Genomic DNA, 22,699 nt, shown 5'->3' with positions numbered 1-22,699 from the left:
CATCTTTAAATTAAATGGGGCTACGAGGAATCAGATGTTGTTATATATTTTATTATATTCTAATCTATTAATTCAACCACCTCAATCTATTCACTATAGCAGTTCTTATGTGCAGGATTTGCCAATGCACTGTGGTGTCTTTTTTTAAGGGCATTTCACAAGGACAAATAAAATTACATTTAAGAAATAGGGAAGGGAATCTATAGCTATGTGGGCACATATTTTTCTTTTTTTTTGGGCTTACTCTTGATAGTGTTCTTACACTACAATGTGGCCTGCTAAAAGTTTTTGAGATACCTGCGTGGTGCTCAGCAATGGTGGTGTCTGCTCTGATTTAAGAAATAGAAAATATACTTGCCACATTATCAAAAAAACAGAACAAACCAAAACCCAACAGAAAAGAAACCTCCACTCTGAATCTGTCAGAGAAATGGAGGACAGTACTACCACATTTTTAAAGAAAAATTATTTTCAGGTCAGTTTAATGCTCACTTTAGTAGGATACAACAACAGGGTAGGTTGCTACGAAACCATTTTAGTTACTGACATTTTCATGTGTGTGGATTGTATAGGCTTGAGTGTTTAGTCAGTGAATCAGTTCAGAATGGATGTTCTCATTGGCTGTCAATAGAGTACATATCCAACCTAAATTATTCTATGATTCTGTGTTTATATTGGACTTTGCTATAGATTCAATTTCATAAATGCTCTGTCATCCCTGCTACCATGCTCATGAATATTAAGAAGTCATCGCCTTGCAGTATCAGACCTTCTCAGTGGACTCTCTGCTGGGTCAGTATTTTAATTAACTCATTTCAATCATTTCAGTTGCCTGACATAACTATGTTGAAGAACAACTCTTTAAAAATAAATCTGCACTGCCATTTGCATGAAGTCATCTTTTCCTGTGTTATCTTATGTCACTTCTAACCTAGATAACAAATCCCTGAGGGCAGTGGTCATGTCTGTATTCTTTTGTAATTCACTGTGCACACCTATGCTTTGCTGTAGAAACATGTTAAATAATAACACCTTTCAAAGGGTTCACTGAATTATGAGTACTTGTAAGCACCAAGCTCCTATACCTGGGCATGTCAGAGTGTCTGAGGGTGAGTGCTGTGGGTGCAGATGTCTGTGTATGCTACAAATGAAATTTCAGCACTTGCTTCACAATTTCTTGAGGCGGTTTAGTTAAATCATGAATGTTACCTCAATACATTGTGCAGAGCTTATTAATGTGCCATAATTCTTGAATTACAGGTATACTACCTAGCTAAAATTGGTGTCAGACACAAATCTGTTTGTGCAAGAGGTAGTCCTCGCCTTAAGAAGCCGCATCTTTCAGCTGGAGAGAGCAACAGAAGAGATACAATTACCTCTCTTTCACAGGGGCACAAGAAGGTTAAGGACTTCATCCATAGGGCAGAAGGACCTGTAAGAGAGCAAGCTGTCCTCTTGTTTGATTCTCTTTGTGGGGAGCTACCAAGAAATTTAGCTGTAGACTTCTTAACGAACAACCGAAATACAAATTCTACCCTGTTTTAAGGTAGGATGCCCATGCAGCTGCATGGAAAGAAAGAAACAGCATGTCCTGGGACTAGGATTTCTCTCTTGTGCACTTCCACCTACTGTTCTAGCACAGTATGGAACTGGTCATTACTGCCAAAGCCATAAAGGGATTTGGACACAGCAATGCTCAGCATCGCCATGCCTGCCAGAGAGGGACACAGTATTCAGAGTCCACTCCTAACATTCTGCATTCACATCTCCTCACATGCCATACCTGCATAGCATTAGATCCCCATCCTACCTTTACTTTTAATTTGAAAAAATAACTAATTTAAATGTCTTGCCAGAAGTTTTGCTGAGGTTGCATTTGCTTCTGTTTCAGAGAGATGCTAAATGTTTTCATGTCTCATGGAGCTGATGACATTTCTTGACAACTAGTAAGACATGTGCAACTTTAAGCAGGATCTTAAAAGCTGGCTTCTTCGATTTGTCAGTATAGTCTTTTTTCTCACACTCACTTTTTATGTTAGCAAACACAATTTATATTTATATATATATATGTATTAATCTAGAAACCTCCTTTTGGAAACATGTAGAAAACTTGAGCAGTATCAAGCAAAACTAGCCCAAGACATTTTGTAGGTATGAGGTACTGGTTTTAGATTAGATGCCAATGTTTACAGTAAAAAAGATTTATTACATTAATAGGACAAGAGCTAGACACCTGGAGCTAGATCTGCAAAGGGATGTTGGCTCTAAAGTCTATCTTTCAGATGTTCTGCCGCCTAGTATTTTCTATGTGGCCGGGATAGGAATCCAGCCTTACCAAGGACTGAGAGAGTTAGACACCAAAAATCAAGATTTCCAGAAGCTATCAAGCTGGATGGGGAAGCCCCAAAACTGGGAGCAGAAAATGCAAAGAAAGGAGAGCATCTACACTTAGCCCACCACAGAGTTAAGCTAGATTTCCCTGCAGAGAGAGCCTTTCCAACTATGCTGGCAGCAGTCATCTAAGTGTAATTGCTGAGAGTATACAGTGGTTTTAGAAAAGGAGATTCCCACCCTTAAAATATTCCACTATCAGTCCATTATCCTGTTTTATATTCTGACTGGGGAAAAAAAAAAAATGTGTTGCAGTAAAAGCCAGAAGATGACTTTGTTGGTTTCACTAATTAGGATAAAGATACTCTACTGAACATCATATAACTTCTTCTAGTGTATTTTTCTAGGGTTTTTTGAGTATCATTTAACTTGATTCTATCAAGTACAGAATTAGAATGAGTTTATATAAGGTATTAATTCTACTTAGTAACAGCATTTGTAAAATAAAGGTTATGAAGAGTAGCAGTATCATTTATTAAACTGAATCCTTTATACTAGGCATCTACTTGGTCTAGACAGGACCTCATAAATAAACATTTATTTAATTTATTTGACTGATTTCTGACCTAAATTCAGAGTAATATCATTAAATGTCATAACCATCCATCACGTTGTAACTTTCGCTGCAACAGCAGTACAGGAGGAGTATTGTGTTAAACAGCTATGAAATGGTGATATCTAGAAATACCTTGACCTTCTCACCCTTTTGTGGTAATAGCAATGAATGTGGAGGAAGTACTACCCAACCTCAGAAATGGTGATAGCCAGGCTGGAGGCTCTGAAAAGCATTTCAGACTACAGGCCATGGAGAAACAGTTCCTGTGTGCCTGAGATAGAACTTTCCAGGCACAGAAATTATTAAGCTTTCATCTTGTCCAGTGACCCTGCTCTTCAAGGTGGCCTCAAGATATTCTTCAAAAGTGTATAGACATAGAAAAAAGTCAATTTCCTGTGCTTGACCAAAAAAAAAAGTGTCAAATAGTGTACTAGATTGTTGCCTTTACCTGTAAAATTCTGCACAAGGACATAGCAGAGAGGTTCTTGTTGTATTTGCTGGGAGTTATTGTTGGATTGTCTCCTGGAGGAAAATTTTACATATTGTTCATTAAGGCTGCCTAACAAATCTTTTGCTCACATAAAGTCCTAGCATGGTTTCTGATGCCTGGCAGGACACCTTAGAAGACCAACTCAACATGTCAAATTTCACAAGCAAATCATAACGTGAGCACTATGGCTGGTGACTGACTGCTCATTCTTTAGGTGCGAGGGCTTTAATGTGTTCCTCTGGTGCATTCTTGGCAAGGTAGGGTTTGACAGGTGCGATATGGTGAGTCCTGATGTGGCTGTTTAGGACATTACCACTCCTGTGGTAGCAGAAGGACCATGCATCATGGATATATCTTACAGGCCAGCCCAAACCAGCCCTTCCTTGGTGGGAGCGGCGGAGAGGCTGGGTTTGCAGATCATGACTATGAGCCTGCATTGTGCTCTGCTAATTTTGCTGCAGAGGCAAGGTGTCCTTGCTTCAAGGCGTAGGGCAAACAGCCGGGCACTACCCCCATAAGTCACTGGCAACCCCTATCAGAGCTCAGATTTTGTGGAAAGCAAATGAGAAAGTTCTGGTGAAAGGACTGGGTTGAAAGTTGCTTTCTAATTCACTTCAATATTTTCCAAATGCTCTTACACTACTTGTGTGGCTGCATTCACATTTATGATACATTTGAGTTGCCTGACAGTCTTTCTGGGAGGAGAGCTAGATTCAAATAACGATGTCTGCCCTTCTTGGTGTTTGAAGGATCTTTCCCTGGTAGTCAGGCTTGTAACCCCAGTGAACAAGACACGGCACAAATCACACATATGAAAGAGATTTAAATGAGTAAAGAGCTCAGAGGGTTTTGGATAAATACACAAAGTTTAGATTCTGGTCCAAACCTCTCTGGTTTGCAAATTGAGTCTGGAAACATCACAAGAGCAAAGATTTTTTTTTCAGCTCTGGAGTTTCTGATCCTGATAGGAGTTGGGAAGTGACAAAACTCACATAAACAAGGAAGAATTAAATTAAGAATTATATTAAGAATGGTGCCAAATCAGTGTTTAATCTGAACCTCTCCAGCTAACCCTACCGGTCAGGTTGTCTTCTGCAGTAGACTACTAGTTGTTATTTATTTTCTGTGTTGTGCTAAGCTTGTGTTTTGCCAAGTAGTGAAAAAACTCACCCCAAGATACTGATTCACACAGGCAAGAGTTTGACAAATGGGTGGATTCTGGCCAGGTGAGTTCAGCTGAAAACACTAAATATTATGAGGATAAAATGATCAAATTTCTAGCCCACAAAGAGCTTTCATTGTTTTTAAGTGCAATACCCTAAAGCGGAAGGATGAGTTTTAAACAAAGATCAGAAGCAAGATCCATACATTTTTAAGGTATTCCAACTTCAGACCAGGATCCAGGCTTTGTGATTAAGAAAACAGAGACAATTCTCTTTCTGCAGTATAAATACAAGAGTATTTAAATAGATAGACTGGTATTAACACCAGTCTTCGAGACACTGCTTACATAAAAGTATGTTTAGAAAACACTAGCAAGTGTCTCTACTGCAAATCTGCCATTAAAACAAGATGTGGGTCTCATTAAATGAGCTTTTCAGCCCCCCGCTTTGTAGCAGTCCGTTTCCAGATCTGAACTTTGAAGCTGACCCCTGTTTTTGTGATGGGCCAAACCAAAAGCCAGATCTGAACACCACCGAACTCTGGGAAAGTTCAAATCTATCGTTTGTGGTTCAGGTTGAGCTCTAATTAAAACAGACCAGTTAGAACATCTTAAAACCAAAACAAAACAAATGTTTCACGTGAAAAGTCTTGGATTAGGCTATATGGTACCAAGTAGTGTTTTTGTCTGTCACATGATGTAATGTTCCTCTGGCTAACACAAAGTGACAGCATGCACGTGCTGCTGCATGAGATATTCCGTGCAGATCAGACTTCGAATTTGACTTTGAGAAGGACATAATATTCACTGGAGTACTTCATGCTGTGTAAAGCCCATCAGCAATCTCACTGCCTCTCAGATTTGAGGGTAGTCTGCTGCCTCCAAACTTTCCATGCCCATCCCTCATAGCACAGTAGTCCAGGGTTTTTTAAAAATCAGTGCCTTGCCTTTCTTGAGTGAAGTTTATACCTCATTTTGTCATAAGTATGCGGAATATCGCCACTAATCCCTGAAAACTGACAAGAAAGTGCCACTGCAGAAACTTCAGTTGCGTAAGAGGGCAGGGAAATCCTAGCTAATTCCTGCTAAGAGCTTCTGTTTACGCTGGAGTTAATATTATAGTGTCTATAACAGAGCAACATGGTTGATCAATGGACAAGAGAAAAGCAAAGAAGGGAAGGGAAGGTAAGGGAAGGGAAGGGAAGGGAAGGGAAGGGAAGGGAAGGGAAGGGAAGGGAAGGGAAGGGAAGGGAAGGGAAGGGAAGGGAAGGGAAGGGAAGGGAAGGGAAGGGAAGGGAAGGGAAGGGAAGGGAAGGGAAGGGAAGGGAAGGGAAGGGAAGGGAAGGGAAGGGAAGGGAAGGGAAGGGAAGGGAACCTGGTTTCAGCATTACTGAACTACCAAAGTAAAAGAAAATGTGAGACAGGAGAAAAAGAAAGGGAAAAAGAGAGAACTTGTTCAAGCCCCATCGCTGGTGTCAGGATGACACTGTGCACGAGTAGCTAGAAAAAGCTGCTTCTTTGACATAAAGATTTACTAGAAGAATCACAGCACACATACAGCGACTGTATAACTGCCTAAAGTTTCCAAATTTTCTCATAATAAGCTAATAATCTCATCAGGCCTATTATATCAAGATTTTTCAGTATTGTCTTTTTCAGGCCTGGAGTTGGTTTCTAGGAGAACAAATCCTTCCATGATATTTCTGTCCTTTGTTTCCTGTTTGGATAAGAAGACCTTAACAGCAACCATTTTTGTTTGAGGATCTCAGAGTATCTCACAGAAGTTTAAGTGGAGGTTAGTCCACATTAATTAAACCTTTCAATTCCCCACTGAAATTACTCATCTTTAGTCTTCAGACAACGAGGTATGAACTGCCTTGCCCAAGGTCACAAGAAAAGTATATGGCCCAGCTAGGAACAGAATCCAAGTCCATTATCTCCTGGTCCATGCTTTAACCATAAAATGATAGTTCTCACATGGAACTAGGAGCCACAGGGTATGTGAAAAATGATAGGATGGGAATTGTGTTGAGCTTCTCGAGGATGCCTTGCTCTTAGCTTGGACAAGGAGAACAAAAAATGATTTTATCTGTTCAGAATGAGTACTTCTCGTGTTGAAGAATATGCAAACATTTTCACTCTTTACTCAGAGGAAATTTTCAGTTCAGGCATTTCTTTGCTAGTCAAATTGTAATTAAAATAGCAACCTTTCTAATTAATCATTGGCTAGCAATATATTAAATTCTAAGGATGGCAACCTTTAAAACACACCAAAACAACAGGAAGCAGTAAAAGAGACATCTATACAAAGGAATAAGATGCTCACAATATTTTTTACTGCATCAGTTTGGTAATGCTCATGGAAGAGTCTTGCCAAGAACCTATATATTACTTTACAATATTCTTTAAAGCAAGAAGTAGAACAGAATAGGAAAAGAGACTGACTCATGTTACACATGATAATGTATTGATTTGCAGCAAATCTAGTTGAAGAATCACATGGTCTTGTGACATTTTGAGATATATGGCAGAAAATACATGCTTATCAACTTGTGCTAATCTTTCTCCGAGTGTGGAGTACCACAAGTGCTTAGGAATGAGAAGCAGTTAGAGAATAAAAACCACTTCACTGTTTAGGAAAGTTCACCACCCTTGCTATGCAGTTAATAAAATATCCCATGTGTTTCTCCTGGGATACTGGCAGTGACGCTTTTCCAAAATACTGACTTATACATCAAGACTATCCTTCAGAAATGCCCTGACCTCAACCTTCTCCCAGCTACCTACCATTAATAGCCAGAACTAGCCCAACTTAATGAAACAGCAAGGCATAGATATTCTGTGCTGACAACTTCTGATTTTGGAGCCTGTTCATTGCCATCCACCATTACCAATTTTGCCTGATCCTGGCCCATTTCTTTGTCTTTCCTGCTCCCTTTACATGCATTTGTAGACCTGCTACGCTCTTTTCCACTTCCTCATGTCTCTAGCCAGGCAGTTGACAGGTTTCCATCGTGGAGATTGAAAACATACTTCATACTAAGTGTAACAGAATAGTATGACCAGCAGGTCCATGTTTCAAACACATTCAATTTATATCACAGCTGAGAATAAACAGCAGGGGAAGCAACTTGGTGGGTTGTTGGAGGTTGTGGCTATCCTTTCTTGTGGAACATGTCTCTGTCACTTACTAAATAGGTGCACCATCTGGTGGTAATTTTGGACTCCCACTTGTTCTTAAATTTCCAAAAAGCAGTGGTGAAGTTAAGCTTGTGGTTGGAGCATATTTTTTTTTCCAGTATCTGTCTGAAAGTCATCAGCTAAAACAACTTTTGCAGGTACTACTGGTGAATGAGTACCAAGAATAGCTAGGACTTTAAATGAAGATCAGGTTTCCATGTCTGTTATGTAAGGCAAGCAGGTATAAATTCATGAGAGATATCTCCCTGAGATACATGGAGAGGTGGAAAAACTTTGTCGACAAACCAAAATTAGATATCAACAAGCTTGATACCTAATTAGGGAGTCTAAGCTTCCAGGATAGTCAACAGTGACCTCCAGACAGTCATGCAGTCAAATTAAGGTCCAAATCGCACCCTGGAAGTGCTTCTCTCTCTTCTTTGACTATACAAGGAGTATAGGTTCACTAGGTATCTTAGACATCTCATGCAAATGCCTGGAGCTATGTGGTATGCAACTGGGCCAAAGGAACAAAGTGAGGAAGGAGCTCCCCATTTTTCTGCCTCTGTTTTTTTAAGTCCTTTCATTCAACAACAGACAGAAACCAACACTACCTCTTGTGCCGTTCCTCTCAGAAAATGCGAGGTTTCACTGACCATGTCACATGGCACATTGTGTGAAGACCTCTTCTGAACAGAATGGGTAAGGGCTGAATCAGACAGAAAACAATTTTCCACAGTGTCATGAGGAAATGAGAGAACACGTGTAAATAAATCATGATCCATGTGTAAACCTTGTTCATTTTAGAAAGTTGAATATAGCTCTCCCATCTACAGCAATTCAGTCCATGTACATTGATCTTCTATCTAGAGATAGAAGTGTCTTCTCCCAGTGCACCAGTGAGCTTTCTGGTGAGCAGTCTACTTAAAGACTCCTCAGCCTTCCAAGCACACAATTTACACTGACACTGGTTAAGTCTTAGAAATCATCTTTCCTTCACAGTCCCCAAAATTGGAGGTTGAACCTCTGAGTGGCCACCGCATTCTAGATTGCAACAGATTACACTTGTGCCTAAAAGTTGTCTCACAGATCCACTTAAATCCTAAGGCCAAATCTGATCAAAACTGGATAGGTGTGACAACTTGTACTAGCTGAAGGACTTACTGTCAGCACCATCTTGAATGCTGGCTTTCACTATGACTTCTGTATTCTGCAAAACACTTGGTCATGCATTTAAAGTGAAACACTTTTAAACCCTCTTTTACTTAATAGGACTTAAAATGGAGGGTTTAAAGTTAAGCGCATATTGGGTAAACAGCACAACTAAAGTTGTTGGCCAGTTTGAATCCTGAGAGAACAGCCACCTTAGCTATATTCCTTAACAACTACCATGCTAGATTTATTTTTTCAAGCCTCCAAATAGTAGATAATTAAGTGCTCTCTCTTGCTTGCTTTATTTCTCTCATTTTAATTTGACTTATATCAGTGACAATAATATTATACTTCACAGTTATGAACATACAATATGTCGGTAAGTAATAAATTACAGTCACGGGTAATTTAATCCAATGCTGAAAAGTCATGCACAATACCCAGAAAGGAAATTTTATCAATTAGAAAATAAGATATTTGTCGGACATAATATTTTGGAATATACCAGCCATTTCATTAGAAAAAGAAATTGCTCGTGACTAGAGAACAGGCAACAAACTGTATGGATTGATAATCTAAGCCTGAATGCTAAAACATTTCTTTGCAAACCAAAATGTACAGATTAACAAATTCTGTGCTTTTTGTAATGTTTGTAAATGTCTCTCAGTGCATTTCAAGCTTTTCAATTTAGAAACAGGTGGTTTACCAAACAGAGTGTATCCCAGAGAACAGAGGAGGAAAGGGAGGGATGCTGCTACACATGTAACTCTCAAGTCTAATGTTATGTTTAGCCTGTCCTGCTTGATGTAGAGGTTGAACTAGATGACCAAACCTATCATCTGTAATTCTAGGGAAGAGATTTTGACAACATAGTGAACCGCAGTAGTAGAGCTCAAGGAATCTCCAAAGTCCTTAGAACCCCAAGTTACTACAGGATCACATACCAACAGGTTAGCTGCCCTCCTGTGCCACCTGTCATCTTACGTAAAGAACTTTCCTTGCCATGGCAAGATTTGACAGCAACTGCCTGTTCACAAAGTTGCTCTGTTCTTAAAAAAGTCAAGTGTCGTATGGTTGATTTCTATTTAACTAATTAGGTTTTAGCTGAGTCCTTGCTATGAAATTCAACTCCAATTTGAACTTCTGCTGATGCCCAAAAGCCAGGAGCCTTTTTAGTGGCTGTAAAATCCTGGCTCTGATGAAAGCAGTGGCAAAATGTCTACTGACTGCAATAGGGCTAGAATTTGGCCTCTGTCATTTTGGATTAAGCCCAGCACCACTTTATTTAACGTTAAATATTATTTGCCTTCCTGTTTTAAGTGTGCATTACTTTGTAAGTCATTAACCAATAAGACTGGGATACTGGAAGTAATTAATTGAGTCAACATGCTATGGATCCTTCCTAGCCAGCAATTTTATTACAAAGTGACATAAAAAATTTGACATTAAAGGAATATTAACATTCCTAGTGAGGCACTTGGAAGAAATGAAATGCCAAACTTAATGTTGCTATGCAAACTTAGTGCTGTCGTGTCCAAATTTTAGTAGAGTATTCAATTAAATAATAGCCTAGAATTTGCATACTATCTTTTCCACAGGACCTCTGACTCACTCATCCCAATGCAGACCAGAAAAGTAACATGGAAAATGTTATCCTGAGTAGCTAAAGACAAATTTAAAAGCAAGAGAAAGGGAGGGGTTTTGTTCTGGCCAGTGCTGAGGAGGAGATGATCAGACTCAGCCTGTAAGGCCACATTACACACAACAGTACCCTTTTCCACCACAGCTAATTACATATTTATTGTTACGATTGCAGAGTGCCAAATACCATAAGTACCCACCCCTCTCCAAAAAAGTGTTTCTTTTCCACATCAACACTTAAATGGAGATATTCCGTTTAATAAAATGTAGCTCCATTTAGTTTTGAGCCACTGAAACAAAATATTAAACTGCATCCTCATGTCAGTCCATTGTTGTTTTGAAAGCATAATGGCCTTTTCTTAACCTGAGGTTTCAGGTCACAGGAAGGCAGTGTGTCATGCTATGTGATGTCTCCTGTCAAGCTGTGCAGTGTATTGTGGAACAATATGGCTTAGAATACATGCGGAAGCATGAGAGACCAGAGCTCATGAGATACAGAGACTTGAGTCTCCCCAGTTACAGTTCCCTGCATCAATTTACATCAATGCACTTAACTGATTTAAATTAAGTGCACTAACAAACTGAAACAAAGTTGGCCAGAGTGAGGCATATCAGCATATTTTAGTTTGAAAACATCTCCAATAAAACATCAGTTCCAAATAATCTTCATTTTTATATGTAAAAATTGAACAAAACATCAGTTTAAAAAGTTAGCACTTCCCTCACGATGGATATTCCAGATTTCATTCAGGTCAACATCTACCATTTCTCTTCCAGCTGCAGGCCATGCAGAGTTCATTAAGTAATTGTACTAACATATTAGTGCTATGTTTAGAATAAGGATGTCTGCCTTTTAAAGCAAGCCTGCTGCCAAAGAGGCAAATCTTTAAATGACAACAATAAGGTTTTAGTTTAAGAGAACTCATACTTTTCTTCAAACTTTTCCTTGAGGGAAAAGCAAACACATTTGAGCTACACTTGAACTGGACACTAGTACCTTACAAAAACACTAGGGCATGGAGATTATAAATTGGGAAATATAAAAATTTGACTATTTGTGGTTGGAAATCATTATATGCTACAGATTATATATGCTAGACATTTCTTTTATTAGAATACAAAGAAAAGAGATAGATACGATAAAATTAATGTAGCAAAGCAGCATTTTTTCTAATGTTGTCAAACAGCATTTATTACTGTTGACTCATAATTTACAAATGGTACTGTCCACTCGTTTATCTTTTCATCTATGATTTGCAGTGTTTTGAAAACATTAATTAAGCCTCACTGGATCATTATGAGGCTCTGGCATATAAATACATTTTTAAAGCACAGATGAATTATCACCCACAAATTGTTGAATTGATTCACTAAGCTGGATATCCCCGTCCTCTCAAAATAGGACGTGTCTTTAATATGACTGTACTTCCTTAGAACAGAAAGATATTTTTATTTTTCTAAAAACCTCCAAGTAACAGAAACCTAGTAAAATGAAGGAGTCTGAACCTACAAGTCTCACAATAGGCTGTCTCCTCAGTTAAAATAATATAAATTCTTAGCACAGTAGTTGTTTCATAACTTTTTTTACCAATCCTTCCCAACCTCAGCTGCCGCCAGCTGGGAAGTTTATTTTCTTACTCTGGTTTGGGTTACTCTCTTGCTTTTCTACTGTGATAGTAAAAAGCTTATCCACCCTTCTACAGTCAGAAAGTATGAACTGTTTGAATCAACCGATTTTCTCCAAAGTTGATAATGAAAAATAAAATAGTTCTCTCACTAACTTTACCTTGTAACTACTAGAATATTACAACTTTTATCCCACTGTTTAGTCTTCCATCTAAACGAATTGCACTGGAAAACTGTCATTTTAAGGCAGCTTGTGTGCCTTATACTACTTATCCTACTGCCTGTACGGTAACTAATACAAGTGTGCGGGTCTTTAGGTGGAATAGCCCAGCGCTGTTCCAGGATGGCTTTTCTGCCTTTTTAAGGCAACTTGTGGGATAGTCACTGCCACAACTGAAATCCTTCTGTAATAATATATATCTAATAAGTTAAAACAAATATACTGGATATCGTTAAGGTTAAGGATATTTTTGTTTCTAATTCCAGCAACAACATGTCACTTGTGAAAAGAAATGCACTGTTTGAGGCATTTTAAGAGAAGGCTTTGCAGTGAGCATTTGCAGTTTGATAAATCTTTCCTGCAAAATAAGCAAAGTGAGGTAGTCCTCAGATTTTGGGGCTTTTTTCCCCTTTACCAACTGCCTCTGTCTGCCTGCCTGTCAGTTACCCAGCTGGTAGGGGTGGTAGTCCATTATGCATGTCTTGTTAATTTTTTTTCCTAGTTCAGCCTAATAATGAGAAAATTCTCTCTTGAAATAACCAAGAATTATACATCTTGTTACACATCACTGTGCTTCTATTAAAAACTATCCTTGCATAAGCCACAGATCATCACATTTGCCATGGTATTTGTAGCATCTACTAGTTTAACCGAATCACACTTGCAAATGCAATGTCTCTGCAAGACATTTTGTGTCTGTATTGTTCCTGTGCTGTCTTCTGGAAGTCACAGACAGCCTTAGAAATGTGACTGATTTCAGCTGATTGAATGCATCCTGTGCACCTCTCTCCTGTCATCCCAGGCAGCTGCCTGCACTAGGAGTTGGAAGGTGATGCCAATCCCCTGAGAAGCCACCTCTCACACTGAGATGGTTTTTTTACCATATCCTAGCACCAACACAGACAGCCAATTCAAATCACTGAAAACAAGTTTCTTTCTGATCGGTTGCTTGAATGCTCAAAGGACATTGCTGTCTGGGACCACGCTATATGACAATAACAAGAAAACCAGGAATTTTTCCACATTAGGTCCAAAAGCCACTGTGCAATTGAGGTTCACAATAACTGACAAATGCCTAAACCAATCATAGCACCTACTGCTATGACAAAGATAATTACTGCCTTTCCGTCGGTGAAGTGTATACCCTGCTCTGTATCATATTTAAAATAATCTAATTCCAACTCATTTTTCCCCTCCAAATTGTTTCCAGCTGTATGATTCCTTTCTTTCCCTCATATTGTTTTTATTGGATATAACGCAAGTCCGTAAAGATAGATTTTCCCATAATAAATACACAGATGTTAGAATAATAAACATACAGTCAACCTGATCTATGAATATTACAAAGCATTAATAAATATATAACTAACAATAGAAATTGATTAAAAATTGGAAAATGATTACAAAGTAACAGAGAAATAAATGGCAGGAGGAAAGAAAGGTAAAAAGTGTAATAGAAATGTACTTACTTTAGGCAAACTATCTGGATTCATTTATGGTTCCCTTCAATTGACTTGCTGATAGTATTAAAGCACAAGTATGGTTGTAAAGCATTCCTAAGAACGCCGCTTCTCTTCATGTATTGGAAGCTTTCTGCTCATACTGAAAGCCAAGCTTTCCAAGTTGGCCAACTCATACCATACTAGACCCTACTGTGCTAGATTAATGTATATGCTTGGATGCAAATTTCTATTTTTGGAGAATAATGAGCTTCTCTACTCCTCCCATTTTTGGTAGGAAGTTTTTATGAACATTTGGCATCATGGTTAAACCACCATCATAGCCCAGAATAAAAATGACTGGATTTGTATGTAAGTCTCAATCTGTATTTAAGTAAGCCTATATATGGAATGAACCAAGAATAATTTACTGACTGACACCCCCTGAGCATGTATAATAAGATTTCAACCATTTTTCCATGATGCCATCACTTACGCATCTCTCATGCCCAATTTCCTTGTTCTTTCAGGCCTGCAGCTAAAACACCGGGATCCAATGTGGACTTAGTTACCTGTTTCCGGTACAAATATAGAAAGAATCACTTTTTTCATTAGCATCTTTCCTTTGGAAGATATTCCTCTCACTTTCTTAGTCTCCTGTTTGAAATTATGTTGTTGTCTTAGTGGTTTATGTGTGCATGTGTACAAACACATGCTTGTAAATAACCATGACATTCAACTTTATTTTCTGATTGTGTTTCTCAAAATAATTTGTAACGTCTTCTTCACCTGTGAGTTAATAAAATCCACACACAGATTTTGTTAGTCTTTAAAATTGTAGTTTTCTCTCCCATCCCTTCCCCTTTCTGCCTGGAGAGTGGATCAAAAGTTGAGCAAATGCATGGCAACAAGAAGCTGCTTAAGATGATGTCCTCCTGAACCTCCCATGGCAAGCAGGGCTTCAACCTCACTTCACATGCATCCTTTCAACATGCCAGAAAGCAACAGATCAATACAAAAGATTAGAGATTAAACAAAACCACACAAACCTCCAGAACTCCCTTGCTTTTGCCTATTTGTTTATTCTTCCCTGTCAGTTGTCCAGTTCAAAAATTTGTCAAATCATTGTATCGATGACACAGTCAAATGAATACTAGTAAATCATTACCATTTCCCACATCATGAGGCTGACAAAGGAGACATCTACAGAATACTTTTGATATCTTGACAAATATATTTTTCAAAACACCTAATTTTTGCCCTGGGTTTAGCACAGTAAAAGCAGTCTGTTCAGAAGCACTTCCATTTGGAGAATCCCAGTGGAAATGGTGAGTAATTAGTAATTAGCCAAAATAATTGATTGTCAAAGAATAACAGTAAGTTTCACTTCCATTATTGATTCTGACTGCATACTTCAAAGTCTGCACTGCTTACTTTTGTGTGTGTGTGGAGTTATTTGCTTCCAACTGTTATCAATGATCTGTAACTTTTAGAGGTACCTCCATTATTGGTTTCTCCAACCATCATCTGGGGAATAGAGGCCAGTCCCTAGAGCTGGAGCTCTTTTGCATCAATAACCTGATAGGACCAGAGGCTTTACTCTGCTGGAACAGGGTTCTTGCCTTCAAAAAGTTAGAAGGACAATCATCTTTCAGCAATGGTTAGCAATAATAGCAATTGATATATCATTAACCAATTATTTTTTAATCCATTTGTTAAAGAGGCTTATAGCAAGAAGAATGAGTGGAGAGTGCAAGAGATGACTTTATGTGAGAAACTGACATGAAAACTAGAGATGAGTGCAGGAAGGTGACAAATACATGTACAGGGAAAATATGAGTAAAGTGATTTTAGTAGTGAATTTTCTATGGGGATGTAATGATTATAGAAAAGTTCCCAGCTATAAATATACCAAAAAAAGCTATACACAATCCTTGGCTAATGCATCCCATGCCACATCCTTCACTCATGCTACTAATTTGGATCTCTCCATGACTTTTCATCTCTGGCTTCTATAAATCTTTCACATCAACACAAATGCCCCATGCCTAACATAATTTCCACAGTTGTTATTCTGTCCTCTGAACTATTTCAATTGTTTTTAATACAGACTCCCAGGTATTATATAGGTAGTACAGCCCTCATTCACTGATGTACCTCTTTGAAAAAAATAGCTCAGCACCAGTCCAGCTTAGCTAACATACTGGGGATTCCCCTGGCACAGTGGGATTCTCAGAAGTCACAAGAGTGCACATTTGCTCCAGTGTCAAGCCTTCCGGCTGCCGCTTGGTTGTGGCAGGAAGACATGCATAGTTGGAGCACAATGGCACCCAAGGGGTGGTGTTGGCAACAGATGTACAGCTGTTGGAGAAACCTCATGTTGGGTGATTCTGGGAGTTTGCTTTGAATTTGGGGAGAAGGAGTGTTGCACCAGATATAAATTATAGTAGAATAACCCTAAATCTGCACCTGTCAGTGCTCATGGTAGAACTTCACCCCAGTGGCTAAAGAGTAGGTCCTCTCTTTGCCATACAGATAGAGAGCAGTTAATATCATGCTATCATGTCTTACTTGCCCTCTCCTCCTTATGTCCTGAATAATTAGCCTTCATTGTTCATCTTCCTAAACGATTCTGGGAAAAAGTTAGATGAACTTTCAATTGGGGTGAAGTACTTAAGTACTTAAGACTTTTTTAATCTTAATCCTTTCTTCAGTCTATTCAGGCAGAACCAAATGCCTGGTTTAGTGTTCCTGCATGTGTCAGACACAGATGTGTTTTGTTACACAAATGAATATTTATGCTTACAAGTACCTTTGAAGAACTTTTTCTTTTTAGCTTAGTCCTTTTTTTTTTTTTTTACTTTTTTCCCCTTGCTAGTGTAATAACACCACTTCCTATACCATGTCCTTTTCCTAGATACTGACCACATTGTCTCTGGGTGCTACTCCACTAATAAAACAAATAAAGACATGTGGATTATGGGATCCTTTATAGACCTGCATGGAACATATCTGGCTCAGCTGGCAGGGGTCATGTAAACCTTCTCCATCCGTTACAGTTTGTGTGGTTTCACACCCAACAAATGTCAAAGCAGAACCTAGCTGCAACTGCCAAGTTTCATCTGTGTTTGGGTTAAGCCATAAAAGAACCCACCAAATTCCACTTCAGTCATTTCAGAGTTTCAAGAAACCACCCAGGTTCAGTGAAGAGGTCGAAAATCTGGCAAATACTTTGGCAAATATGGTCTGAACAGTAGCTCAAGAAAACCTTGTTTTTTCAAACTTTGTGTAGTCTGACCAACCTACCTGGTCCATCCTTATGCCAAACAATTTTTGTTCTCTGTAGCTATTATTTTGTATAGAAACATTCAGAATGAAAGCATAGGCGCGACCTGTCCTCTTTAGGCATTTGGACTGTGCTCACAAGGTTTCTGAGAATGAAAGGAGTGTCTCAGTGGTGAAGAGGATTAATGCTCATGAGTACAAGGATAGAACTGATGAGGTGTCACAAGATTCCTAGTTTGAATAGGAAAGCAGAAGTGGAGAAAGCATTTTCACCACGAAGCTTAGTGATGACACTGACTCTGGTACAACCTTCCAGAGTGTGCCTCTTCAAGGACATAAATGATCTCACAGAAGTTAAGATGAATTACTTGTCCAAGCGTCAGACCATGCCTGCAAGTGTCTGTGGATAAGATAACATAGCATGAAGAAGTAAAATGGTAGCATGCTTGGCAGCTATATATTTTCTGGCAACAACATCATTTTGGGCATCAAATTAAGAGAAACAAGCATAAGACCAACCAAGAAGGACCAGACCTGTGCTTCTAATAGACAAGAGACTAGATGTTTTTCTCTTCTTAAGAAACAAAAGTTAGGCAAGAAGTGTTATCTAACAGAACTAGAAATATCTTAAGACAAATGTGGGGGACAACTCCAATGAGCAAATTCATCACCACCAGCTTATCAACATCAAAATCAAATTCTACTGAACTTTTTTCTGAAGTTCAAAAAGTTTAGACTTTTCTCTTGCCATTAATTTGATTTACTGGGTCTTTTTAGTATTATTTTTAGCCCTCTCCCCTTCTGTGATTTGGTGTGGAGTAATTCTCACAGAATATGACAGATTCTCAGTGGCTGTAGGTCAGTTCCCCTGATGCTAATGGATTTACCCAATTACAGCACTTGACAGCCGGGCCACTGTGCCCTTAAAAAGCCCAGACCTCAGTCAGATGCTCAGACTCACACGTTCTTTAAAAAAATATTTAGTTCTATCATTGACTTAAGCATACCTCAGCTTTTGGCATCCATTTCACAAAGGTGTTGGAAAAGAACCCCAAAGCCTTGATCTCCATAGCAACCAAAGAATCATATAAGTTGTTTCCTCTTTGTACAGATGGGATGAAATGTTATGCCTTTTTTTCACAGTTTTGATGAGATCTTATGCCTGATCACATTCAGTTTTGTTGGGGTGCAAGACTCACCTGAACCACTGAACTTAAGAAAGAGGTGTCACCCAAAGAAGAATCAGACACAATATTAACAGGCTGAGAAGCTGAATGGCCCTTGTGAGAGCCACACACCACAAAATGTTGTCCCAATACTGAGCAGCAGACAGGATGGAGGATGATAAGTGGACAGCCCTTGGAGGAGAGAGGGAAGGTCAGGAACAGGCTAAGGATACTCAGCTGGGTGATGAGGAAAATAATTACCTCAGTGCTGGAAAAATTTGCATAATCTCTCCTATGAAATAATATCAGATATAGGGTAAATTGAAAGTGATTAATTTAACTTCTGCCAGCTAACAGTTTATCAGGCCAAGGTCCTGTATTGTTTTCTTTGAATAAGTTTCCTGCCTCAGATCACTTGCAGTGTTTTCTTTACAATATGATAGCAACACTAAAATGGATATGCGTCACTGATGTATATTGGAAGGTCAGAGTCATATGCACTGTACTTCCATCAGTTAATTGGGACTCTCCCATTACCTAAGTTTTTCGGAAGTCTGCAGAGGGTTTTTTGGAGCCGATTTTGGTTCTCTTTTGACTGATCATAACATGCAGCATGGTTATCATGGCAACTTCTAAAAGGATGGCAATTGGAAATATTTTTTTCATGGGGTGTGATGACTGTGACCTGCACAGGCATCTCAGCCATTGCTGGGTATGAAGTTGCACAAATATGAATGACTTCATCTAGAGATCACTAGACACCTCCTGTCACTCTCCAGTTACTTTTCAATGAGTAAAAACATACAGAGCACAGTTCTGGAAGCATCACTGTTCAACTCCAGTATGCAAATACCAGAGATATATAAACCTTTGCAGGACCACAGTGAGAAAGCTAAAAGAAACACAGCGCCAACATATCACTTCAGAACCGTATTAGAGACACCCTTACCTACTCGAAGCTCTTGTCCAAAGACTGTTTTCTCTCCCAGCGCAGAGCAGTTCCACCTCCCGTACCGAAACTGGTACTGACACTCATTGATTCCCATTTGTGCCCCTTCCCCAATCACAATGATGGCATCAGGGCGGCTCTGGCAGATCGCTCGCTGCCGAGGGGCCAGGCCTGGGATTTTGTTGCAGATGATATTAGCTCCTAAAGCCACCACGGATGACAAAGCTCTGAAGAAAGAAAAGAAAAAAGCAGAAAGGCATGTTATAACCAAATCGAGGCCATCAATTGCTTTTGCCATGTGCTGCTGCGTGGCAGTCAAGACGCTGGGCAAAAGGGAAAGGGTTGGAAGTTGGGTTCCTAGAATTATGCAGACTTATCCCAACCTCTCTGGTCTGGCAAATGAAGTTGGAAATCTTGCAGTAATTCCTGATCTGATTTTTGCCAGAAACAACAAACAAATGGAATTTTGGCACTTTGCTTCCACTCCTACACTCAGCCATCAGCTGATGAGATGTGGGAAGCAAGACATGTTTAAAAAAAAATAGTGATAATTGATTGTTCACAAATCTCTGGAGCTCATGTCTGCTTTGAATAGCCTACATAAATTCAGGCTTAGCATTTCAGTTACTGCAGCCAGTTCATCCATTCCACATGTGAAACCCTTGGGCACAATTTGGAGATTGACTTCATGCTACCTACCCTCTTGCCTGTTATTACATTCAGGGTATTGAGTGATTAATTAAAGTTCACTAGCATAATCGTACTTCTAGTCCTGGCAAATATCATGGAGCACCTAAGAGTGATCCTTAATATGTACCATCCAGACTAGAAACAATTGTAGTTCTCATTCTTCAAGTATATTTTCAGAATTCATTATAAAGTTTGCATATAACTTGCACCTGTCATATGTTTTCACTTTAGTGCATTTATTTTTCATTTTTTCAACTCACTTTTCAACATCTTTACAGGCTCATTTTTCAACAGCTTTACAGGCTATATTTTAAGTGGTAGTATTTTGAAACACAAGGCAAGATGGGTACATGTTCAATGGTGCTTCAGGTCACATTTACCAAATACCAGCCAGGCCCATGCCAGATGCTTCAACTGGCTCTGGACAAATCAGCAGGAGCAAAGAGAGCAGTACAGCTGTGTTAGCAAAACAACCCTTGCCCACCATGGTGTGACAGACCCTGAGACAGCTAAGTGACCAAAGGCCTGGGAAAGCCCCTGCCATGCTGCCCAGCTGGTTGCCCTGCCCCAAGACTGGCAAACTGGGATGGCGAGAGCATCGCTGCTTCTCAACACCTGCAAGGAAGCATCTCCACAAACCCTCTCCACTCTTCACCATCTCTCAGCCTCATATTGGATCATATGGGGATAATCTCATTTTCCCATCAAATGCTGTTATTGACTGACTCTGTAATGTAAAGATGTTTGCTCTTGCTGCAGCAAGAGAAGTCACCATATATAAACAGGTTAGTAACAGGATACAGACTAACTTCCCCATTACCTTTCTTTCTGTCTTGAATACTGACTTAAGCCTTTCTCATTAATGTTAAAAATTTCCCACTGGAAATCCTTCTTTTGGAAAATGCTGACTAAACAGAACTGAATAATTTTATATAACTTATCAACTTCATCACAAAGGTAACTGAAAAATTGCACAAATGTTGCATTTCAAAGAAATCAAGGTGTTTCATTTTACTGTTTCAAAAAACTATAGTAAAGCTAGTAAAGCCAGAGCAAAAAGGGTAAAATAGAGAACTCTTCACTAGCCAAAATGAAATACTGCTTTTACTGTGGAATGAAAATTCCATGATGATTCACTCTGCCTTTAATAGGTATTTGTGCATCTTTTCCAAAGTTAACAATCCATGAGAAATTTGCCAATTGTGTCTTTTCACTTATGGCTTGTGGGAGGTTTACAGATAAAGAGACAAGGCATTGCAAACACAGAGCATGCATGCAATGTGGTGCTACCTATTAAATAAAAATAAGAACAAATTGTAGTTGCAGCTCCAGCCACTCACAGTGTTTGAAATAGGAGCGCTCAAACCTGTAGCTTTAATTCATGTTCCTCTGGGTACTGAGCAACAAAGCTGGATCATCTTTTGGAACCAGCAAGTTTCCAAGATTCATGCAGGTTTTGAGCTAAGGTTTTGTTTCTGGCTCACCCCTACTTATACAATTGAATAAAATATTTAAATTATGATGTCTTCAAATCAGAACTTTCCAGGAGATACGACAGTCTTCAAGAAAAGTGTTATGAGTTTGATGTAGAGATAATGAGATTCCCTGACCTTTGCAATGGTACTTTATATATAAACCTATGTCTTCCAAAGTTAACGAAAATCACAGGGGAAAGTATCAATATTTAATTTTTGAAAAAAAATCACATCCTTCTCAATACTGAAAAGTAAAAGTATTGTTTCCTTTCATAGCTCATGGAGTTTTTATCTCTCTGATTTCAATGACTTTCCACATCAAGTAGGATATACATTTTCAAAATGTTATAGTAAAGCGCAGAGAAGAGTATTTTTCCATAATAGCTGATGTGTTATATTCAGAACACACACTCTCTGATTACTCTAAAATGCTAGGATCCTCTCCCAAATCATGTTAGGATCCAAGACTGGTCTTTCCATGCTTTTAGAGTTATAGCAAGGGAAGGGTATCTTGTACAGAGTAAGTAACCTGGGGATACTGTGGGGACAGGGGACTCTGCCATTACAGCTTAGTCCATGGTTCTCTCGCCTGACGGAGGCAGAAGGAAACCCAGATCAGTCACTCGCTCTCTGCTGGGACGCACAGGCAGTGGGCCTGCTGAAGAAATAGTGAATTCCTACAGCCATTCTTCAGAACAGAGCAACAGCCAGGGCTCCCTGGCAGCAACACCTCTCCAGCTGGGCACATGCAGCAGTTCTCTGGGTGCCTCTGAGGCTGTGCCCCAAGCCTTACCCCATCCCTTCCACCTGGTCTTGTCCAGTTCTTTGGGACAGAGCAGGTGCCCAAGCATCCTGCAAGACTTCCCCATCCCATAACCCTTGCAGCAGGAACTGCTTCAGACACCGATCCTTCTAGGAAAATCCATCCTGAAGGAATGCAGGCTTGGGTCCTCAGAAATAGACATGCACAAACTTTCACAATCTAACATGATGCTAAACACGTGCACAAGACATGCATTTCTGGTCCCCTGGCTGCCCGATGGTCATTGATTTACTGATGCCACACAACTAACTTACTGATAAAAATTATATACACAAATTATATATATATATTTTTTTAAATTAAAAAAAGGAAACTAATAAAAGCTACAAGATAACTTTCTGACACAATTTTTTCAAAGGTGCTGAGCCCCCCAAGTTTCCACTAACTATTATCTCAAGTTGAGCAGCAAAAACTTATGACTTTCAAAACAAAGGAAAGCAAGAAAGAGTTGGCT

General features: G+C 39.2%; 1 protein-coding gene across 3 annotated transcripts in view; it reads right to left on the bottom strand.

Annotated features, from left to right (window-relative positions):
* WNT7B (Wnt family member 7B) overlaps positions 1-22,699 on the bottom strand; it is a 97,214-nt gene that overhangs the window by 23,397 nt on the left and 51,118 nt on the right. For all 3 annotated transcript variants that reach the window (XM_082043536.1, XM_082043535.1, XM_082043537.1), the window contains exon 2: positions 19,258-19,484. In XM_082043536.1, the coding sequence (XP_081899662.1) occupies positions 19,258-19,484 (227 nt within the window). The remainder of the gene's footprint in view (positions 1-19,257; positions 19,485-22,699) is intronic.

Source organism: Streptopelia decaocto (assembly GCF_964273445.1).
Source record: "Streptopelia decaocto genome assembly, chromosome: 1".
NCBI classification, from domain to species: domain Eukaryota; kingdom Metazoa; phylum Chordata; class Aves; order Columbiformes; family Columbidae; genus Streptopelia; species Streptopelia decaocto.
Note: the sequence above shows the minus strand (reverse complement) of the source record. Positions and strands in the feature narration are given on the sequence as shown.